This window comes from Haliaeetus albicilla, chromosome 4 (genome assembly GCF_947461875.1).
Source record: "Haliaeetus albicilla chromosome 4, bHalAlb1.1, whole genome shotgun sequence".
In the NCBI taxonomy this organism is placed as follows: domain Eukaryota; kingdom Metazoa; phylum Chordata; class Aves; order Accipitriformes; family Accipitridae; genus Haliaeetus; species Haliaeetus albicilla.
Window position 1 is genome coordinate 15,999,412 of NC_091486.1, and position 18,126 is coordinate 16,017,537.

General features: G+C 40.4%; 1 protein-coding gene across 2 annotated transcripts in view; it reads left to right on the plus strand.

Moving 5' to 3' along the window:
• The window catches only part of CNTNAP5 (contactin associated protein family member 5), a 303,884-nt gene that overhangs the window by 194,283 nt on the left and 91,475 nt on the right, over positions 1 to 18,126 (plus strand). For both annotated transcript variants that reach the window (XM_069781056.1, XM_069781057.1), the window contains exons 12-13: positions 1,175 to 1,294; positions 14,169 to 14,369. In XM_069781056.1, coding sequence (XP_069637157.1) covers positions 1,175 to 1,294; positions 14,169 to 14,369 — 321 coding nt within the window. The remainder of the gene's footprint in view (positions 1 to 1,174; positions 1,295 to 14,168; positions 14,370 to 18,126) is intronic.

The following is an 18,126-nucleotide window of genomic DNA, read 5'->3' on the forward strand; positions in this document are numbered from 1 at the left end:
ATGTCCAAGTATATTTCTGTGTGTCTGGCTACTGGGAGCACCCAAAAGCTTACTTGAAGATTAGGGGTAATTCTGTTTGCTTGCATTTCCATTACTGTGTCTTCCAAATAACTTCATCTCATGGGAAGAAAAAAGGAAGTCTTGATCTATCTGCTAAGTCAATCTGTGTTTTTTATTGTATTTGCTGACAATTAGTTGAACAATCATAAGCTGTTACAGAGCATAACCTTGTGAGTATAATCAGGTAAGTGTTTAAGTAGGTGGAAAAAAAATCGATCCTCCTGCAATGAGATTTAAGGTTACTGTTGTTCAAGATCCAGGATCATACATGTGACTCTGATACCTCACAACTGCCTCTCTGGAGAGGTTTTCTCTTTGCCCCATGTGAAGTTACGATAACTTGCCTGAAAACATGCCTCAGCTACAAGGAATTGCACTGACCTGTGGGAGTTTTTCCTCCTGTTCTTGTTCTTGGTGACCTGCTGTGCTTGTTTTATTAGCCACTTGGCATTTTCATGGGTACTAATCCTCCAAAAGAAGAATACTGATAGGCAGAGAGGAAGAGTTGGTTGTATAAAAAAAAAAGGTCTAAAGCATAAAATTGTCACCCAGGATGGAGACCGTATCTGACCTTGACCTTTTCTGCTAAGGAACAATGGCTTGTTTTCGCTTGTGCAGTAGACAGTGGTAGGGCCTTGTAGTTACCTGTTAACAATATCCTTCAGGGAAGCTGAAGACTGACAAAAATACCTGTCTTCGGTATTGACAAGGCTTGAGTGCATGCCTAGGTAGTAAATCATGTACACGTGTGTATATATGTCTGTCTTTGAAATATCATTATACAGATGCCTGTATGTATCACTCCATAACTAGATGGTGGTGTGTTTGAAAGTTCATATCCGTTTACTTAAGTCTTTACATACTTTAATCCAAAATAAGGCCAATACCTTTATCTTTAAAGCCAGAACATATTAAGTTCAAGGAAGTAGTTAAATACATGCCTAATTCTGGGCATGGACTTAGGTCCAACCGCAGTAAACTCTTTCACATGCTAATCAGCAGTGAACCAACAGTTTATGTTATGACAATGATTAAAGCAGCGCTCATGTATAAAATGTGTCTGTCTGTTTTCTCCTTGTTTATATGATACAATCTCTTTCTCTCTCTTTTTAAGCTATCTATGAAAAATCTTGTGAGGCTTATAGACACCAAGGGAAGACATCAGGTTTCTTCTACATCGATTCTGATGGAAGTGGACCACTTGGACCACTCCGTGTATTTTGCAATATAACAGGTAACGATCTAACCTTGTCTTTGGTACTTTATGTTGCCTCTAATGTTGCTGGTATGTCTTTCATTGTACTACTAAGAAGACCCCGCAGTCATGGGTGTCTCAGTAGTGGGAAAAAGAAGAGAACTGGTAGTAATTGCGGTTCAACTCTGAGGTGTTTCCTTGAATAGGATCCATGTAAAAGCAATTTTTAAACTTTAAGTTTGAAGGACTCACCTTGTACTGTTGCTAAGTGGTGTTTACAATGGTATTTGCACCTTTTAAAGGTCACTGCTGATGTATTTTTCATATTGTAACTTTTAATGAGATGTTTGTACTTTTTACTAAAGATGTAGAAACTTAGAATTCAGACCTTCTTTTGTAACTGTGAATGGTTTCTCTGCTTTACTAGAACAGTAGATCTGGGAAGAATTATTAAACTCCTTGCACTGAGCTAGCTGTAAACCCTTCCAGTCTGACTTAAGCAGGAATACTGTCCCTTATATGAGTGTGCTGCCTTTGATGTCCCAGAGGATAAAACCCCTGATTGTCCTAGGCATCTGTGTGGAGGAGAGGGCATGATGTTCTTAGGAGGAGGGACACCAAAGAGACAGGTAGAGGAGCAAGAGCCTGGCAAGGTGACCTCTTTGTTGAGACTTCTCAAACTTATAGTTCTGTAGTTTTAAAATAAAAAATTTTTCAAATGAATATACCTGTTTGGCAAATTCTCCCCTTAAGTAGGTCCTATTTTGTCTATAGGACAGTCATGCCAAGGGTATGAGAAAAAAAGACATAGCCCATATTGTGGGTTGAGGTAGATGGTAGAGCCTCCTTTCTGCTTTTTTATTTTAGAAATGGAGAGGACATTTCCTAGACTGTCTCCTGTTTGGCATTTTTTCCTTCCTGTGGCCAGGTGCAGATGAAAGAATATTTTATTACCCCTTCTAAATTGCTAATTCTGGTTGAGCTACTTTGCCACATACTATCTCCACACTCAGTCCTGAAAACTAAGGACTCAGGGTATTCGTATTTTATCCTTAATCTCCTTGTACTTAAAGTGTCTCAAATTAAATTTTCATTTTGATTTAATTGGGCAATCATTATGTTAATTAAATGCACACCTGTTAATTATTAAGTATGTTTTTTATTCAAGTGTAACAAATATTTAATAAGATGTGTCTCTTTCAATGTTGTGGAATCTCGTAAGAATTGAAACTAGAATTTCACCTTTCCGTCTGAATATCCTTCCTTGATCTCCAGTATGGGAAATGTGCTTATTTTTATTATTTACCATATAAATACGTGTGATCAAAATATTGTCAGTGCTTTTTATCTCTGCTGAAGAAGTAGGATTTTTGACAAACTCCTTGCAGAAAGCATCTGCTTTCCTCAAATAAATTTTAGCTGGCAGAAGTCCAGAAGGCATATACCTGATTTTCTCTCTAGCTGTAATGAACTTGCTGACATACTTATTTTTGTTTTGGTTACGAGAAAAGTGGAGGTGGGGAAAACGGACAGAATGTCCTAGCCTGGAAAACTTTTTCGTATTACTTCTTTTCCCCTAGATGCATCATTTGAGGTGGGGAAAGGTCATTTGTCACAGGCATCTTTATTATTCCTATTGCATAAAAGAGGACTTGAGATACAGAAAGAAATTACTATTTTACAGTTGTCCAGAGAGTTTGAGGTACAATTGGGTTATGTTCCTGTATCATCTAAATGTGGTTTGGGTGCCTTAATCACAAGAGCTTCTTTTCTCTCTGAGAACATACCTTACTGTTATGCTGGTAAAAAAATTGTTTACAGTAATAGATTAAGTGCAAAGTATGGAAAAAAATAACGTACACAGGGATGGATTCTGAATTTGTTACTTTTTTCAGGTAATGCTTCTGCATAGTCTTCTGAAAGTATCAATATTCAGGGAAAGTCAAAAAATGAAATTCTATGTTGTTATATTGGGAACATACAAGGAACAGAGACACAAAAGTCAACATTATTGTTCAGTGACATAAATCCATACCACAACTCCTGTGAAAGGAAAATGTAAATGGTCAGAAGCATGGATGGCTTCCATGTATGGGAGACTAAACAAATTAAAAAGCTGGTGAAGGGAACTGTCACAGGAAAGCATTGAGATCATATATGGCATAGAGAACACAAATAGGGATTGGTTCTTTTTCAACATATAGGAGCTAAGGGACAGTTACATTATTAGATAGCAGGATTTGTTGGGGTTTTTTTGTTTGTTTTCTTTTTCCTGATGCAATGAATAATTTAACTTGAAACTTACTACCACAGGACATCAAGGAGGCCAATGTATCAACAGAAGGAAAAAAACAAGCTGGAAAAAGCCCCAGTTTTGTCTGGTGGATTTAGAAGGTGCAATTAAACATGGAGATTTAGTTGCAGTTCCCAGCTCAGGCAGCTGTGAGGCAAAGATCGCTGAGAAATGGGAATGAGTGTCAGGAAAACCTTTCACTTCTCTTGCTTCCCTGGGTATCTGTTCACCCTCAAAGGCAGAGGTGGGCTCCTGGTCTAAATGAAGATTTGCTTTTACTCAGGCTGGCATTTCTTTTTGTATACAGTTCAAGAAGTGGTAACCTCTTTATGCCCAAAATGTGTTCAGGCTGAAGAATTTGGAGGTGGAATGTAAAATCCAGGGATATGACTCATTTAGTGCTCTTCAAAGTAGAGTTGCAGTGAGCTAATGACTTCGGGGAATTACGGTGCCTTGAGTCTGTGAAGGATGAATTCAAAGAAGGGATCAGATCATCAACAACGAGCAGCATCATTGCATTTAGAGAACAGTGTTGTTCCTTAACGTTCACTTACAGTTCTTTAAAGTTCTTTCTAATTTTTACCTGTTTAATTGAACAGATAAAGATCTTGTTTGTAGCCAGTTATTAACCAGGGCAGATTAATACCAGCTTTCTCACCTGTTGGTGTCTGGTCATAGGCATCCAATACGTGATGTGGATATGGGAAATATCAACTTTACAAGTTAAGTTATTGTGTCTATGGTCCCAGTGATTTCTCTGCAGCCTGTCAACTTTAACAGCCCACTGCTGAATAAAAATTCTGAAGAAATCAGAAAATTGTGTTTGTGTGTGTTGAGAGGGAATTGGACAATCATACAAAGAGGGAGAGAGAAACAAGGGAAGGGAAAGTTTGCAGGGAGAAAAAAAGAGGAAAAAAGTATTAAAAAATATAAAGTCAATTTTCAGCATCATAAGAAATTTAAGAGTAGTGTGTCACAGGATATGTGCTGATACCAGAGCGGGTAAATGTATTTATTCACTGTCTGGAGAAGTATCTGAAAAAGCAAGGTGACAAAAATTGTAGATGACATGCTATTATTTAAGTTGGTCAAGAAAAGGAAAGAATGTGTGAAGCGCTTTAGAAGGATCTTATCTCGAAGGCTGTTTATTTCTAGTAAAAGTAAAATATGTTGTTGAAATAGGAGGTTGTTAGGAATAGTAATGTACCTACTTAAAGGCATAGAAAGATATCTGTACAAAGAGAGGTTGAAAGTAAATAATCCAGGGCTATTTAGATTGGGAAGACCCAAAGTGAATGGGCCTCATTGACAGAAGCGATGTTCATTTGCATTTTATTACAATAGGAATAAAGAGACTCTTCAATGACAGTCAAAGACAACAAACTCAAAACCAGATTAAAAAAAAAAAAAGACAACACCTTATTAACATAATGTTTTCTTCGCTTTATATACCATTATTCACAAAGCAAAGTCACTGGCACAGGGAAATTCATCAGCTGTAAGAAACAATGAGGAATCCACACCAAATATGCATGTGCATGAGGGAGGTGAACCAGGTGTATGTGCCCAAACCATGATCATATGTAGTTGGATGCTATAAGAGATACCATGAGGATTTGCGTGGGTCTGTGCAGGGATTATTAATTTGGGATGACTGCCTTCAGCACCACGGGAACATAGCTAGCCTGTTTCCAGGGCCATCTGCATGGGAATGTGAACTAGCTCTGCTTGCTTTACCTGTGTTCTCCCATCATCCATGGTGCTCTACACCCATACTTCTTTGCATAAAGTAGACAGAATGTATCCTGTCATGCTTTGGGGGAATGAACAACCACCAGCGCTGGGAAATAAATTTTCCCTGTAGGTTGATTGTTTGATAATTACCCCAGTTGAATTAATCTTCACTTCCCACTGAAGTGACTGATAACAATCAATACAGAAAATGGCTAATGGGCCCTCTGAACCTTTGGTTTGGCAGTCTTTCTATCATTGTGAGGCTTATTCTTTTTCTCTTGTTGCTTAGAAATGTATTGATCTGTCTGGAGTACTACTTAAACGCTTATAATCATATTCTCCAGTGCAAAGTCTGTAGACATGCAATCTACATCCATATACTTGTTTTGCTGCCCTGTATCGAAAGTGTTCGTAATAACCTTTCCTTACCTCCTCTGGAGTAAATTTTACCCTTGCTATCTGAAAGATTCGCTTACAATACACTTGAATTTTTCTGTCACTGTACTTCTTTACTGATTCTGTTTTACTGTATGCAGACCTGGGCTTTCAAATCTATAATGCTTAGAAATTGCCATGACTAGATCAATGGTTAATTTTGTCTTAGCCAGATATTTGTCCAGTCCTCAAATAGTTTGCCATCTTTTATTTTCTTCCCTTTTTTTCCTCCAGGGCTGCAGACTGGGGAAAGAGTCCTTATCCGACATCTTGCCATTAGTACAAGACCTGTTTTTGAAACTGCTATAATGAAAAAATCATTACTGAACAAAAATATATCTCTCCTTCTTGTGGATCATCTCTGTTTTGCAGTCTCCTCTCAAAATGCAAATACTGCCTATTTTTCTGATGCAAGAAAAGCAAAGCTTTATTTTCTCTATCTCAGAAAACTGTATAGAAACTGTATTTAAATGTCAGATAACGTAAGGGATTCTAAGAGGATGTGAAGGAGGTTGCCCAAGTTATACTTGCAATTTTTTATAAATTACCTCTGGTCTTTTCTTTTCACTCAGCTAACAGTGATCAAGATTTTATTCTTCCATATAGTACATATTCCACATCATGTAAAGGGGTTGAATTCTGGAGGATACAAGTTGTGTTTGTAGCTGAAGTGTCTAAATACTTTAAGTGTCTGAATAGTCCTACTTACAGTATGATATTTGATCAGCTATTTGAGGAAATTACTGTGGCAGTTCAACTTTACTCACTTTGCTGTGAATAAGGAGCAGAATGGAGTAACAAAGAGATGGACTACTACAAAGCAGAGCTGGATGGGCCTCAGTCCTTGCAGTAGGGATCCCCACTGGTGTTCCCAAAATAATCGTGGAACTGGTGGTATTACTGCCCATGGCATCCACCTTCCCTTTGTTTCCACAAAAGAATCTCAGTTCATCTGCTTATATAATTTATTAATCCATTTTCCATAAGATACCATCTCCTTTTACTTTGTATAGGAATTACATTGCTATAGAAGTCACTATGTGATTCAACCCTTGTTACGTTTCCTGTGGACTTGGAAGACTCTCACGTGGAAAGGAGGGCTGCCACTCGTTAGGCTGAGGCAATAACAGAGAGGAGAAGGAGGAGGCGGAGGTCATGCCCTTAATTCTGGTTTTATTACCTGCAAGTATGTACTCATGGGACAAGAACTTAAATGATAAAACTCCCTGAGATTCTCAGAATGAGCTAGAAAAGATTTTACAGCTTTGAACCTCTTAAGGAAATATTTGGGAGTGCCTTTTTTGTTTGCTTGCTGTTCGGGGTTTTTTTTGTTGTGTTTTTTTTTTTAATGAGTGTACCTTGCAGCTTACTGTCTTTAATTGTGATTGACTATCACTGTAGAAAACAATGAATGGGAATCCTTTACGAATTATTTACTACTGCTTAGATTAAAGACAGTCCTTAAAGATTTACAGTTTATATCCTCAAACTCTACAGGTCTTTTGGCATGCTGTAGTTCTGACAATTTATATACTTTTGGTTTGTTTGGTTGTTTTTTCATTAAGTATTCCAGAACTTTATAAAATGAAAAACCTCTAGTGCTTATATTATGTCAAAGGCATTGCTCTGTCAACAGCTGCCTTGCTGTTTTCAGCAAAATTGTTGTGTTTCTGATGAGCATCACAGCAGAAGTCCTGCAGGCCGCCTGCATTGTCACACTTGAAGGAGGGCCCCAAGGAAGCTTTAGTACAGAAGAACTAACAGTAGTGTTTTCTTCTACCTTTTTACTAACCTTTCCTTTACCTTTTAACCAAGGGTTACTGCAACTTAATCACTCTCCTGACACATTCGCAGTGCTCAGGAGTTAGAGGTAAGCTGTGGCTCTCTAAAAGCCACTCCAGCTGTCTCAGTTACAAGGGGTTGATCCATTTGCCCCAGACACAGGTCTCTAGTGCCATGCTGGAAAACTGCAGATGTCCTGCCCAGCCTCCTGGTGCAGCATCAGAAGAATGGCAAGTCTCCTGTGGTCTCCGCTTCTTTTCTGTCAGGTTCATGCAGATGTCTGAGCCATCACAAGGCATATGAAACAACAGAAAAGTGATTATGTTGTCTCAAAACTCACCTTAGATGAAGGAGACTGAGTCGGAGAGGACTGCACTGTTGTCCCAAGTGCAACGAGTGTAAGCCCAGTGGAGAAGTGTCCATTTTGCACTAGGAAGTAGTTAAGCAACTGCCTCTGCAATTTTTGGAGAGGAATATTTCTCACTGCTTGTTGTAGATACCCTGTATTAGAGGAAATATGGAAATGGAGGATCATCAGGAAGCAGGCTGGCAGGATAACAGTTTGCCATCTCTGGGCTTCAGCACAACATGGGGAATGAGGCTGCATGGGGTGACAGAAGACATGCCCCGTTCTCATCCATCCGAGCCGCCTGGCATAGTCATTCTGCTGACAGAGACACCTCAAACCGTGGGCTCAGAATGAGCAAGCTTCATGCCTGAGGTGTAAGAGTGGGGAACCCAGCTCTTCCCTTTCTGCCGGGGCTGGAGCAGCGTGTCTGTGGAGCTGGGGTTGTGGTGCTTTTCTGGTGCTGGCTACTGACTGCCAGGAAGGGTTCACAAGACAGGGAACAGTTCCAGGCTGGGCATCCCTGAGGAATGCACACTGGCAGGTGCAGTCTACCAGTACCATTGGAGAGTGGGCTGCTTTCAGGACTGGGGGGACGGGAACCCCCCTAGAATTGTTTCCATGGAAATGCATTGCGGCGCTTCTGCACTGGCTGGAAGTGGCTGAATCAGAAACTAGGAGGAAGCTGATGAGCACAAAACAAGCTGCAAAAGCACATATTGCTGGGTCAGCCAGCAGAAAAAAAACCCCTAGTAAATAGAAAAAAAAAAAAAAGATCGGTTTCATAGGACACTCAGAAAGCACCTCCTTGGAGTCAGTGAATTAAAGCTATTTGTGATAAAAAATTGTCTTTTCATATTCTTTGAGGGATGTATGTTAGAGCGGCTGGGTTGAACTGCCACTAGAGCTTAAAACAGTACAGTGTTCAAGTAGGAGAGTCTGTCTCTTGTGTAGTTATTCCTCTAGTTATAGGTACAGCTTTCAGGACAATATTTGGTATTCAATGTAGAGCACCATGAAACAAATGCATCATATGAGCTCTCAGAGCAATTTTTCTCTCTCTCATGTAGCATTTACCGTATGTTTGGCTTGTTGGCAATTTAATCAGTCTGAATAATCTTGTTTTGTGACAAACCTCCTAAATCACAAAGGAGTGATGCAGTTTGTATGGGTGAAATGTGCTCCACAGAGATATTTCAAGTTGAATAATAAAAATGAGAATTAGACAATACAGAACTCATTGAAAGCCAGTTTTCCAGCTGCTCTAATTTCCCACAATTTAATTTGTTTGCCGTCAAAAGCAACTTGGAGGCTTTCAGCAAGATGATAGAACTATGGGTGAGGCTAAACAGAGGGTCTAAAATGTGCTGAATGCATTGCAGTCCCATGCTGTAAAAATATCTCCTAGGACCAAATACAGGCAGCATAATATCCTAGTAAATTGGACCATTAAATAAACTGCGAAGTCATAAAGCTGTAGCATTACCCTGAAATTAAAGCATTGTCACCTTTGAATTATGGAACAATCTAACAAGCATTTAGGAAACCTGCTTTTCAAGGATGAATTTAACTATTCCAGGTTATACAGTAAAAGATGTGGCTGCACTCTCCTACTGGGTTTTGAATGACTTTCAGCTTGTGTGTGGTTTGAAATTTTACCAAGCTGAGAAAGTAATAAAATAATAAAGTGGAATAATGGAAGGTAAAAATAAACAGTGACCTTTGCCTGGAGAACAGCTTTTTCATTCTCATTGCAAATTCACAAGTGCAGGGAGAGCTCATTAAATTGAGTAAACAGGAAAAAAACCATACAGTATGGACAGACGTAAAAAGATAATGATAACTAATTTGTTGACATAAAGCAAAAGAGAGCCTTATCTGCCTAGTTTAACAGTTTCCAGATATGGAAATGGCTAGAAGGAGCTAGTGGCACTCAACTTGGTTTGCATCTATGATTACAGTGTCACTGCCTAAAAATATAATGAAAACAAACCAAAAAAGAATAAAGATTTTCTTTTTTTTTAAACAATTATTGTATTGTGAAATAGGAAAAGTATTTGAAGCCCCATTTTCAAAAACCGTAGGCATAATCTATGCAGAGGTATGCCTCTGCAAAGGCATATGCAAGTCATGGAGCTAAGTTGCAGACAGCTGTTGCACTGCTTTCTAGCTGTAGTGATCTGTGTGCATGTCCAGATTGCAGCTATGTTTCTTACATAGGTCCTGAAACATGCCTGAAATGCAAGCTCCCAGATTGTTGTCAGTAGGCTTCAGAGTACACACCGATTGAGCTGTAAGAGTATAACGATTGACTTTGACCTCATTCTGAGGCAGGCAGCTGTATTCTGGGAGCAGCCCTAGCTAAATTTGTGCATGTGAATTTGAGAAAATAGTGTGATCTTTTTCTAAATGCTGACAGGTTTGAGGTAGAGAAAATGGTGCTTGAATAAAGCCCAAGAGTTGATCTGAATGGTGAGGGTCTTCAGAAGAAAGGCTGGGATTATTTTTGTGTGGTTTTCTGATCTACAGAAGCAGGTGCACAGTCTTGCTGTTGTCTTGGAATGGTTCAAGAATTTACTGCCCTCCAGCCCTTAGTTACTTCTCCCTCAGTCAGCTGAGATGCAGGAGGGAGCAGTGTCAGCTCTCCCACTCTGTCTGAAGCAAACTAATGTTTAAATAATTTTTAGGCTCATTTGCTGCTTGTAAGCAAAGGGGTGGCCTTTTGAAAGAAGGAACTTGCTCTGTTACCGTGATGTGAATGTAATCTCCCCCTTCTAGCAGGTTGTGTGTGACTTTGTGCATGTTACCCAGCGCCTCTATGCCTCACGTCCTTCTTTCTAAAAATGGAAGTACTTATTCTTTCCCTGGCAAGCAGGAAGAACTGTGGCTGAGATGGTCGAATACATCTCTCCTCCTCCTCTAACATTGTTGTCACCAGGTCTTTTGTCTTGCATCTGCATTGTGTTGGGCTGCCCTTCTAATCTGAAGACTTCCTTTCAAGCCTCTTTCATAGCTGGGGGTTTTTTTTTTTTTTGGTGGTTAAAAATACAAAAAGTAGCAGATGTGTTTCTCTTTGCTCTTTCTACACCAAATGTGCATAGGGAAAAGAAACAAACTTTTGAATGGTGGTAGCTTTTGCCATCGCAGAGGTATGCTTGCTGGTGGCTGTGACTTTCCTTTCACTAGATCAGTGAGCCAAACATATATATTTTTTGAGAAGCTGTACTGATGGTTACCTTCACTTCAAAGATGGAGCGTAAGAGGGAATCTTTGAAGTGACCAGCAAAACACAGATCTGATCTGTAAAAGTAATAAGTGTAACATATCAGGCATGTGTAGATTAGGAAATGTCTGAAATGTAACTCTGGAATTCTTCCCTTCCTCTATTACTTTTTTTTAACTCTCTGTTCTAATGTACTTGGTAAATCACAGTTACTTTGGGCACAGAAGGAAACTTGATTTGTTTTTCCTTTCCCTTTGCAAACTAGAGGATGGAAAATCTGTGGTTAGCTTCTTATTTCTAAAACGTCCTGTGAAGAAAAGCAGTTCTTGAATGTCAAAGTTCGGATCTCAGAGGGACAGCTGAGTGCAGCTGTATTGATAACAAGATCATTGAAAATTAACGGACATTCACAGAGGAAAATAAGAGAAAGACCTGTTGCACTGTTTGTCCAACATAATTGTTAATGAGAGCTTGTCACTAACAGTATGTTTGCTGATGTCTTGTCCAACCTTGTTTCAAACATGTCAATTAATTACATTTCCAACACTTCTTGGGAAGACACTTTTATGCTATGCTACTGTTAAAAAGTTTTTCCTTGTAATCCTTCATTGCTTCTAAATTACCAGATCTTGATGGTTTTGGCTTTTCAGGTACCCACACAGCACCTTTCCTGTTGTACAAGTACACAGCCTGAAAAGCACAGTAGTGTTAACCACTCTGAAACTCTAGCGTTAGGCTGCTGTACTTCCTGAGCAGCACTGTAGCCACTATTATGAGCATTGATTTTATTGCAATTTCTCAAAATTATGTTAATAACTCTCAGTGGGGAGGAGCTTATGACTGCCCATCTGGAATTTCAGCAACCAGTTCATTCCATCATCTCTTGGTTTTACATCTCGCTTACAGCATCAGCAACTTGATGTTTGTCTTTTTAGTAGATTTTTCAGTGAAGGCAGGGGTTAAACTTCTACCAACTTCAGTGAGAGGAAAGTTAGCTCATCCTCAGCTGCTTCTGAAAAATCCACTCTACTCATGTCAATCCTTGAGACAACAAAGGAAAAAACAGTGGGACTGGCTGATAAGAATCACTACTTTCTGATGTACAAGATGGGTGTTATGAAGTCATTGAATTATATTGTGTTGGAAGCAATATAGGCGCAGAGAACACCACAATTAGAAGCAATTAGCTTAGCAGGGAGGTTGTTTCCTGGCTGGTTCTGGTGAGATAGCAATGGGCAAGATAACAAGGACAGCCTTAACAGCCGATCTGCTGAGCTGACCCAGAGTAAAAGGCAAACTCTTTAATGAGGATTCAGAGGACTGAGTCCTGCGTGTGCTCCATGATGTTATTAAGAGTCACATCCAGTAAATTCCCCCTTTATCAAAGACCCTGCTTGCCTAGCGAGGATACAAGATACTGACAGAGCAAAAATTTAAGGAAGTAAATTTTTAATCATTTGATGAGAGGACGATTTCAATCTCACTTGCAGAAACCTATGGACAGTTACAGATGAAGGAGCAAGATCTAGACAAGAGTTTTCTGTTTTGTTATTCATGCTTCAACAGGGAAACCCTGGATAACGCTGAACCGGATCGTTTCTAAACTGATCTTAAAAACTGTGCATTTAAGTATTCAGACAGTTTTACCATATTACCTGGTCTGAGTTCTTGCAGAGCATGAGCCTTCCAGTTACTCCCCAATACACTGGCATAATAAACCCAGTAGCTTTGTGGCCACTGCAGTGCATTACAGTTGTAGTATTTTTCGTTGAGCTACAAATATCCCACAAATTACTTCAACAGAACTCTAATAGGCATATAAAAATCCTAAATGGACTATCTGTGCAAAGACACTCAGATGATTTAATGGATTGTCATTATGGAGGCATTCAGATGACAGGCAAGTAACAACAACCATCTGGAGACTATTTAAAGAGGTCTGTTCCAAGACCTGGCTGCAAGTTATGGAGAAATTACTCTCCCAGTAATGTATGGCATTAACTGTAAGGACAGTTTATGCTCAGCAAACCATACATTCACTACAACACTCTCATAATTTCTGTGATGGTAGACGGAAAGAGTTTGTTCGTAGATCTGTAATTCTGTGGTTCTTATTGAGTTCAGGATGCTGCTTGTGGATCCCTTGAGTTGGAGCTCAAAGAAACACTGCTGCAATGTATGATACACGAAGTTAAGTTAAAATCAGAAGAAATATTGCAAATTTATTGCTTGTAAAACTTGCCCCAGTAGTTTTAATCACAGTCAACACTGTGGCACAATACCCTACACAGTCCTTATCATGCCAACCCCAATGCCAGTCGTGAGCTGGGATGTTACGGGGCAGGTTGTGCTTAAGCCTAGATTCTGCTTTCTGTTGCCTACAAAATCCCTTGGTCTGCCAGTAAATGCAATGAAAGAGATGAGAATGGGCTCCCCAGCATGGGAAATCATCAACGTTTACACTTAACTATAGATGCCGAGTCATATGTTGTTCTGTATAATCATCCAAGCAGGGCGTCACTCAACTTATATGTAGAAAAATCTGAGAGCTGAGTAAAATGAGTGATCTGAATTTGAACTGGGTAGTAAGAACATATTCTCAGTTTTAGCTTTCTGGCAAAAGTTTGTGGTTACTTTATGCAAGCTCATCAGCCACAGTTCTCCGCTACCATTTGTTATAACAGCGTGGGCTGTGCTCAGGTACAGCTATGCTTGCAAAAGATGAGTGTTACCCCCATGAGCCATATTATTATGCCTTTTCTCTCAGGGACAAAGCCACCTGAAAGAGATCTCATTTTCTTCAGATACCTGGCAATAAAAGGTGCTGAAGATCTCCCGTGATTCCTGGGAAGCTTGTAGTTTCTCTCTTGCTCAGCAGACTCTGTAGTGTTTGCTTGAGCTGTTTGAGGGAGAAATATCTCTGCGGGCTACACTGACCTGTAATAGGTCTTCATCACAGAGTGACCGTTTTGGAGCCCAGGGTCCTGCTGACGCTCTATCCAATGCAGCAAAGTGTTAGATTTCAATTGTTTTCTTGTTCCCTGCTTGTTGCAAGTTTTTTTGCTGTTAACTTCCCGTTCAATCCTTTTTCATTTAACAGAAGATAAGATCTGGACTGCAGTGCAGCACAACAACACAGGGCTAACCAGAGTCCAAGGAGCTGATCCGGAGAAGCCATACACCATGTCCTTTAACTACAACAGCAGCGCGGAGCAGCTTGAAGCCATGATAAACAGTGCAGAGTACTGCGAACAGGAGGCAGCCTACCACTGCAAAAAGTCACGTCTCCTGAATACCCCGAGTAAGTGCCACGATCCCAAATCTTCCCTTGTTAACTATTATTGATTATACAGCAGATACAGGATGCAGTGCGACTGAGGCGGAAAAAAAACCCAAAACATAGTAGCAATACAAAATAGAGTGAAAAGCCTTTTACCTTTGTATTGGGTTTGTGTAGCAAGGTTTTGGTAGTGGGCAGGGGCTACAGGGTTGCTTTTGTGAGAAGCTGCTAGAAGCTTCCTCCAAGTCTGATAGAGCCAATGCCAGCCAGCTCTCAGACAGACCCGCCACTGGCCAAGGCTGAGCCCATCAGTGACGGTGATAGTGCCTCTGGGGTAACAGATTTGAGAAGGGGTAAAAAAAACCCCAAACTGCACACTTGCAGCCAGAGAGAGGAGTGAGAAAATGAGAGAAACGACCCTGCAGGCCCCCAGGTCAGTGAAAAAGGAGGGGGAGGAGGTGATCCAGGTGCCGGAGCAGAGATTCCCCTGCAGCCTGTGGGGAAGACCATGGTGAGGCAGGCTGTCCCCCTGCAGTCCAGGGAGGTCCACAGTGGAGCAGATATCCACCTGCAGAGGAACCCATGCTGGAGCAGTTTTGCTGGCAGGACTTGTGACCCCATGGGGGTCCCAAGCTGGAGCAGTCTGTACCTGAAGGACTGCAGCCCGTGGGAAGGACTCATGTTGGAGAAGTTTGTGGAGAACTGTCTCCTGTGGGAGGGACCCCACGCTGGAGCAGGGGAAGAGTGTGAGGAGTTCTGCCCCTGACGAGGAAGGATCGGCAGAGACAATGTGTGACAAATTGACTGCAAACCCCATTCCTCATCCCCTAGCACCGCTTGGGAGGACGAGGTAGAGAATTCGTGAGTAAAGTTAAGCCTGGGATGAAGGGAGGCATGGGGGGAAGTGTTTTAAGATTTAAGTTTTATTTCTCATTATCTTACTCTGATAATAAATTAAACAAATTTCCCCAAGTTGAGTCTGTTTTGCCTATGACGGTAATTGGTGAGTGATCTCTCCCTGTCCTTATCTCAACCCACAAACCTTTGATTATATTTTCTCTCCCCTGTCCAGCTGAGAAGGGAAGTGATAGAGCAGCTTTGGTGGGCACCTGGTGTCCAGCCAGGGTCAACCCACCACAGCCTTCTTGGATACCACATGCAGTGCCTGTCCTCTGATGCAAGAGGGTCAGAGCTCTGCAGGGGTTTCTGCCCTGTAAGTTCACACGTACAAAGGCTCTGAAAGCTTCTACAATGGAAAGTACTCCTTAGACACCAGAAAAGCTGTATTTAGCTGATGGTAAGTGGATGCTTATTCATTTACAGTTTTAAACTGTATATTAAAGATAGAAAGCATCCAGATTGCTCCAGACTCTTATGATGTTTCGGGAGAGGAGGAGTGTACCGTCTTCGGAGTCCCACAGCCCTGAATATGATGTTTAAGGTGCTTGGTAGTACCGTTTCTCGGGCAAAACTAATTTTCCTCTTGTGATAGAAGGAATAAGGCTTTTTGCCCTGACTTAATGTAGCAACAACAAGAAAGCAGAGGGTCTGATTGGTTTATGGCTCTCTGCGGTACCAAATTTCCAGTGGCCACTCAGGATGGCTGGCTTCTACTTTACTTTCTCTTGGGGTTGGGATTTTACATTTGCTTGTCCAGAGAGATAAATGACATTAAGGGCAGGCTTATGAATGTCTTCAAAGTCTCATCTGGTTACTTGTAATGTCTGTATGGTCCTGGTGATTCTTTGATTATTAGCAACTCTTAAATTTGTTAGTTGGTTAGAAGAAATCCCACAGAAAGCCTTAAGGGAGCTTGCAATGGGAGCTCCTATTGTATTAAAAATACATCGCCTAATGAGATGTATCAAAAACCTGCCTGGTTCCAGCAAAGTTACTATAACACTGAGTGTTTATATGTCCAGTAATCAGATGCCTTACAGTTGGTTTATTTTTAAAACCTGTGAATTATGTCTTTAATTATCATCAGAATTTACCAGCCAAGAACTGCTTGTATTGCTAATCATTTTTTAAAGAATGAAATGTTAATATCAGCATCCAGGGTAGAGCACAAAGGGAAAACAAGATGCAGGCATAACTGCTCTTAAAGAGGTGGAACTAATGTCTTACAAATACTTCCAGTGTTGCTGGCTTCTGTATCCCACACCACACCTGACATGTTATAAAGATATAATCACACAGTAATTTTTTCAAAAATATTTTTTTTAAGGATGAAGGCCACAATATTAAGGCAGGTCTGCATGTGTTTAATTTTACACATCTCTGTGAGGTACTTGGTCATGCGTAAGCAGAAAGGTACACTATGAGTTCATTTTGAGATACCTCTGGTATGTAGTACCTCTATAAAACTAGGGACACTTCTTAAAGATCCAAACCCTTTTCTCCTTTAAAAAAAAAAAAAAAATAGTGATAATCTTGTAAATTGACAGTATATAAATATCCTGCTTCAGGGCTAAAGCTATCTACCAACTGGCAGACTGGCTAAGATGATTCTGACTGGCAGCTCCTTCTCTACTTGTCCAGGACCAAAGTTGTGACTCTGACTCCTCAAGGGAGAGGACACAGGGATGGTGTCCAGCAGCCCAGCTTGCGCTCTTGCAGCTGCTGCAGTGCCACTGTGGTCCTGACAGTTGACCACACAAGAAATGCACATAACTCTTTAGTACAGGTCCAGCTGATAAATTAGAAAAAAAAATTAGTCCGGTGTTATGCATGTGGCAGACACCATCGTTTTTTTCCTCTTTTTTCTTACTTTTGTATGCTTTTTAATTACACTTTCAATTTTTCATCCTGAACTTCCTCAATAGCCTAAGGCTGTAAGTTTGGCAAGATGTGGAACATGCCTAAAAATAAATCGTTTGAGTTCTTGAAATGACAAGATATGGGTAACAATTTGTTCTTAGCTGAGTATTCTGTGTTTTTAAATGATAGAAAGGCATTTTTTTCCCCAAAGCCTTAAATAGCTCTGTGAATGGATATTCATTTTGAGGTGAACTGCTGCTATATCATAGAATAGCCTAGAGACCCAGTAGTTCTAAACACTGTAGGTGTCTTGAAGAGCTCTAAGATTTAAAGAATTTCCAATCCTAAACTTAAAGATGAGCTATAAGTGTGAATAACCCTAGGGTGTTTTGCCAGACTCACTGCAGAAGGGTCTCGCCTGTGTTGTTTATGTCCAGAAGCTACCGGAGGGAGTTTGATTTGGGGCCAGAGCAACAGAACAAAAATCAAAATTCTTGGGTTTTGTTTCTTGATTCGGCCTAGACTTTCGGATGCCTGAAGCACTACATTATCTCTGTGTTGCCAGGGCATCATAATGTGTAATTATGGTTAATGAACCACACTTCAGCTCTTCCTTCAGAAGTCAGTATACAATGCACATGTATTGATGACAATGCTGCATTCATAGGCCAGCAGGAAACATTACATGACCTAATCCAGCCTACTTAATATCAACACTCACCTGTGGACTCAGCCCCGTGGTGAATGCTTGATTGAAGGGCATCTCCCAGAGATATATCTGATCTTGACAGAGATAAGAAAGTTCCCCTTCCTGCAAGGAATCTTATCCATTTCTGAGCTTCCTCTCATTTGGGCCTTTGTTCTTCTTTTTCCAAGGAGATGGAATGCACGATTAGGATATCTCAGCTGGTAGCACCAAAACCCCAAATCCTTGCCTTCAGGATCTAAACATTATCATGTTTCATAGAGAAGCAATAAAAAGATTTCTCTTTCCTTTTGCATTCATAGCGTTACTCTC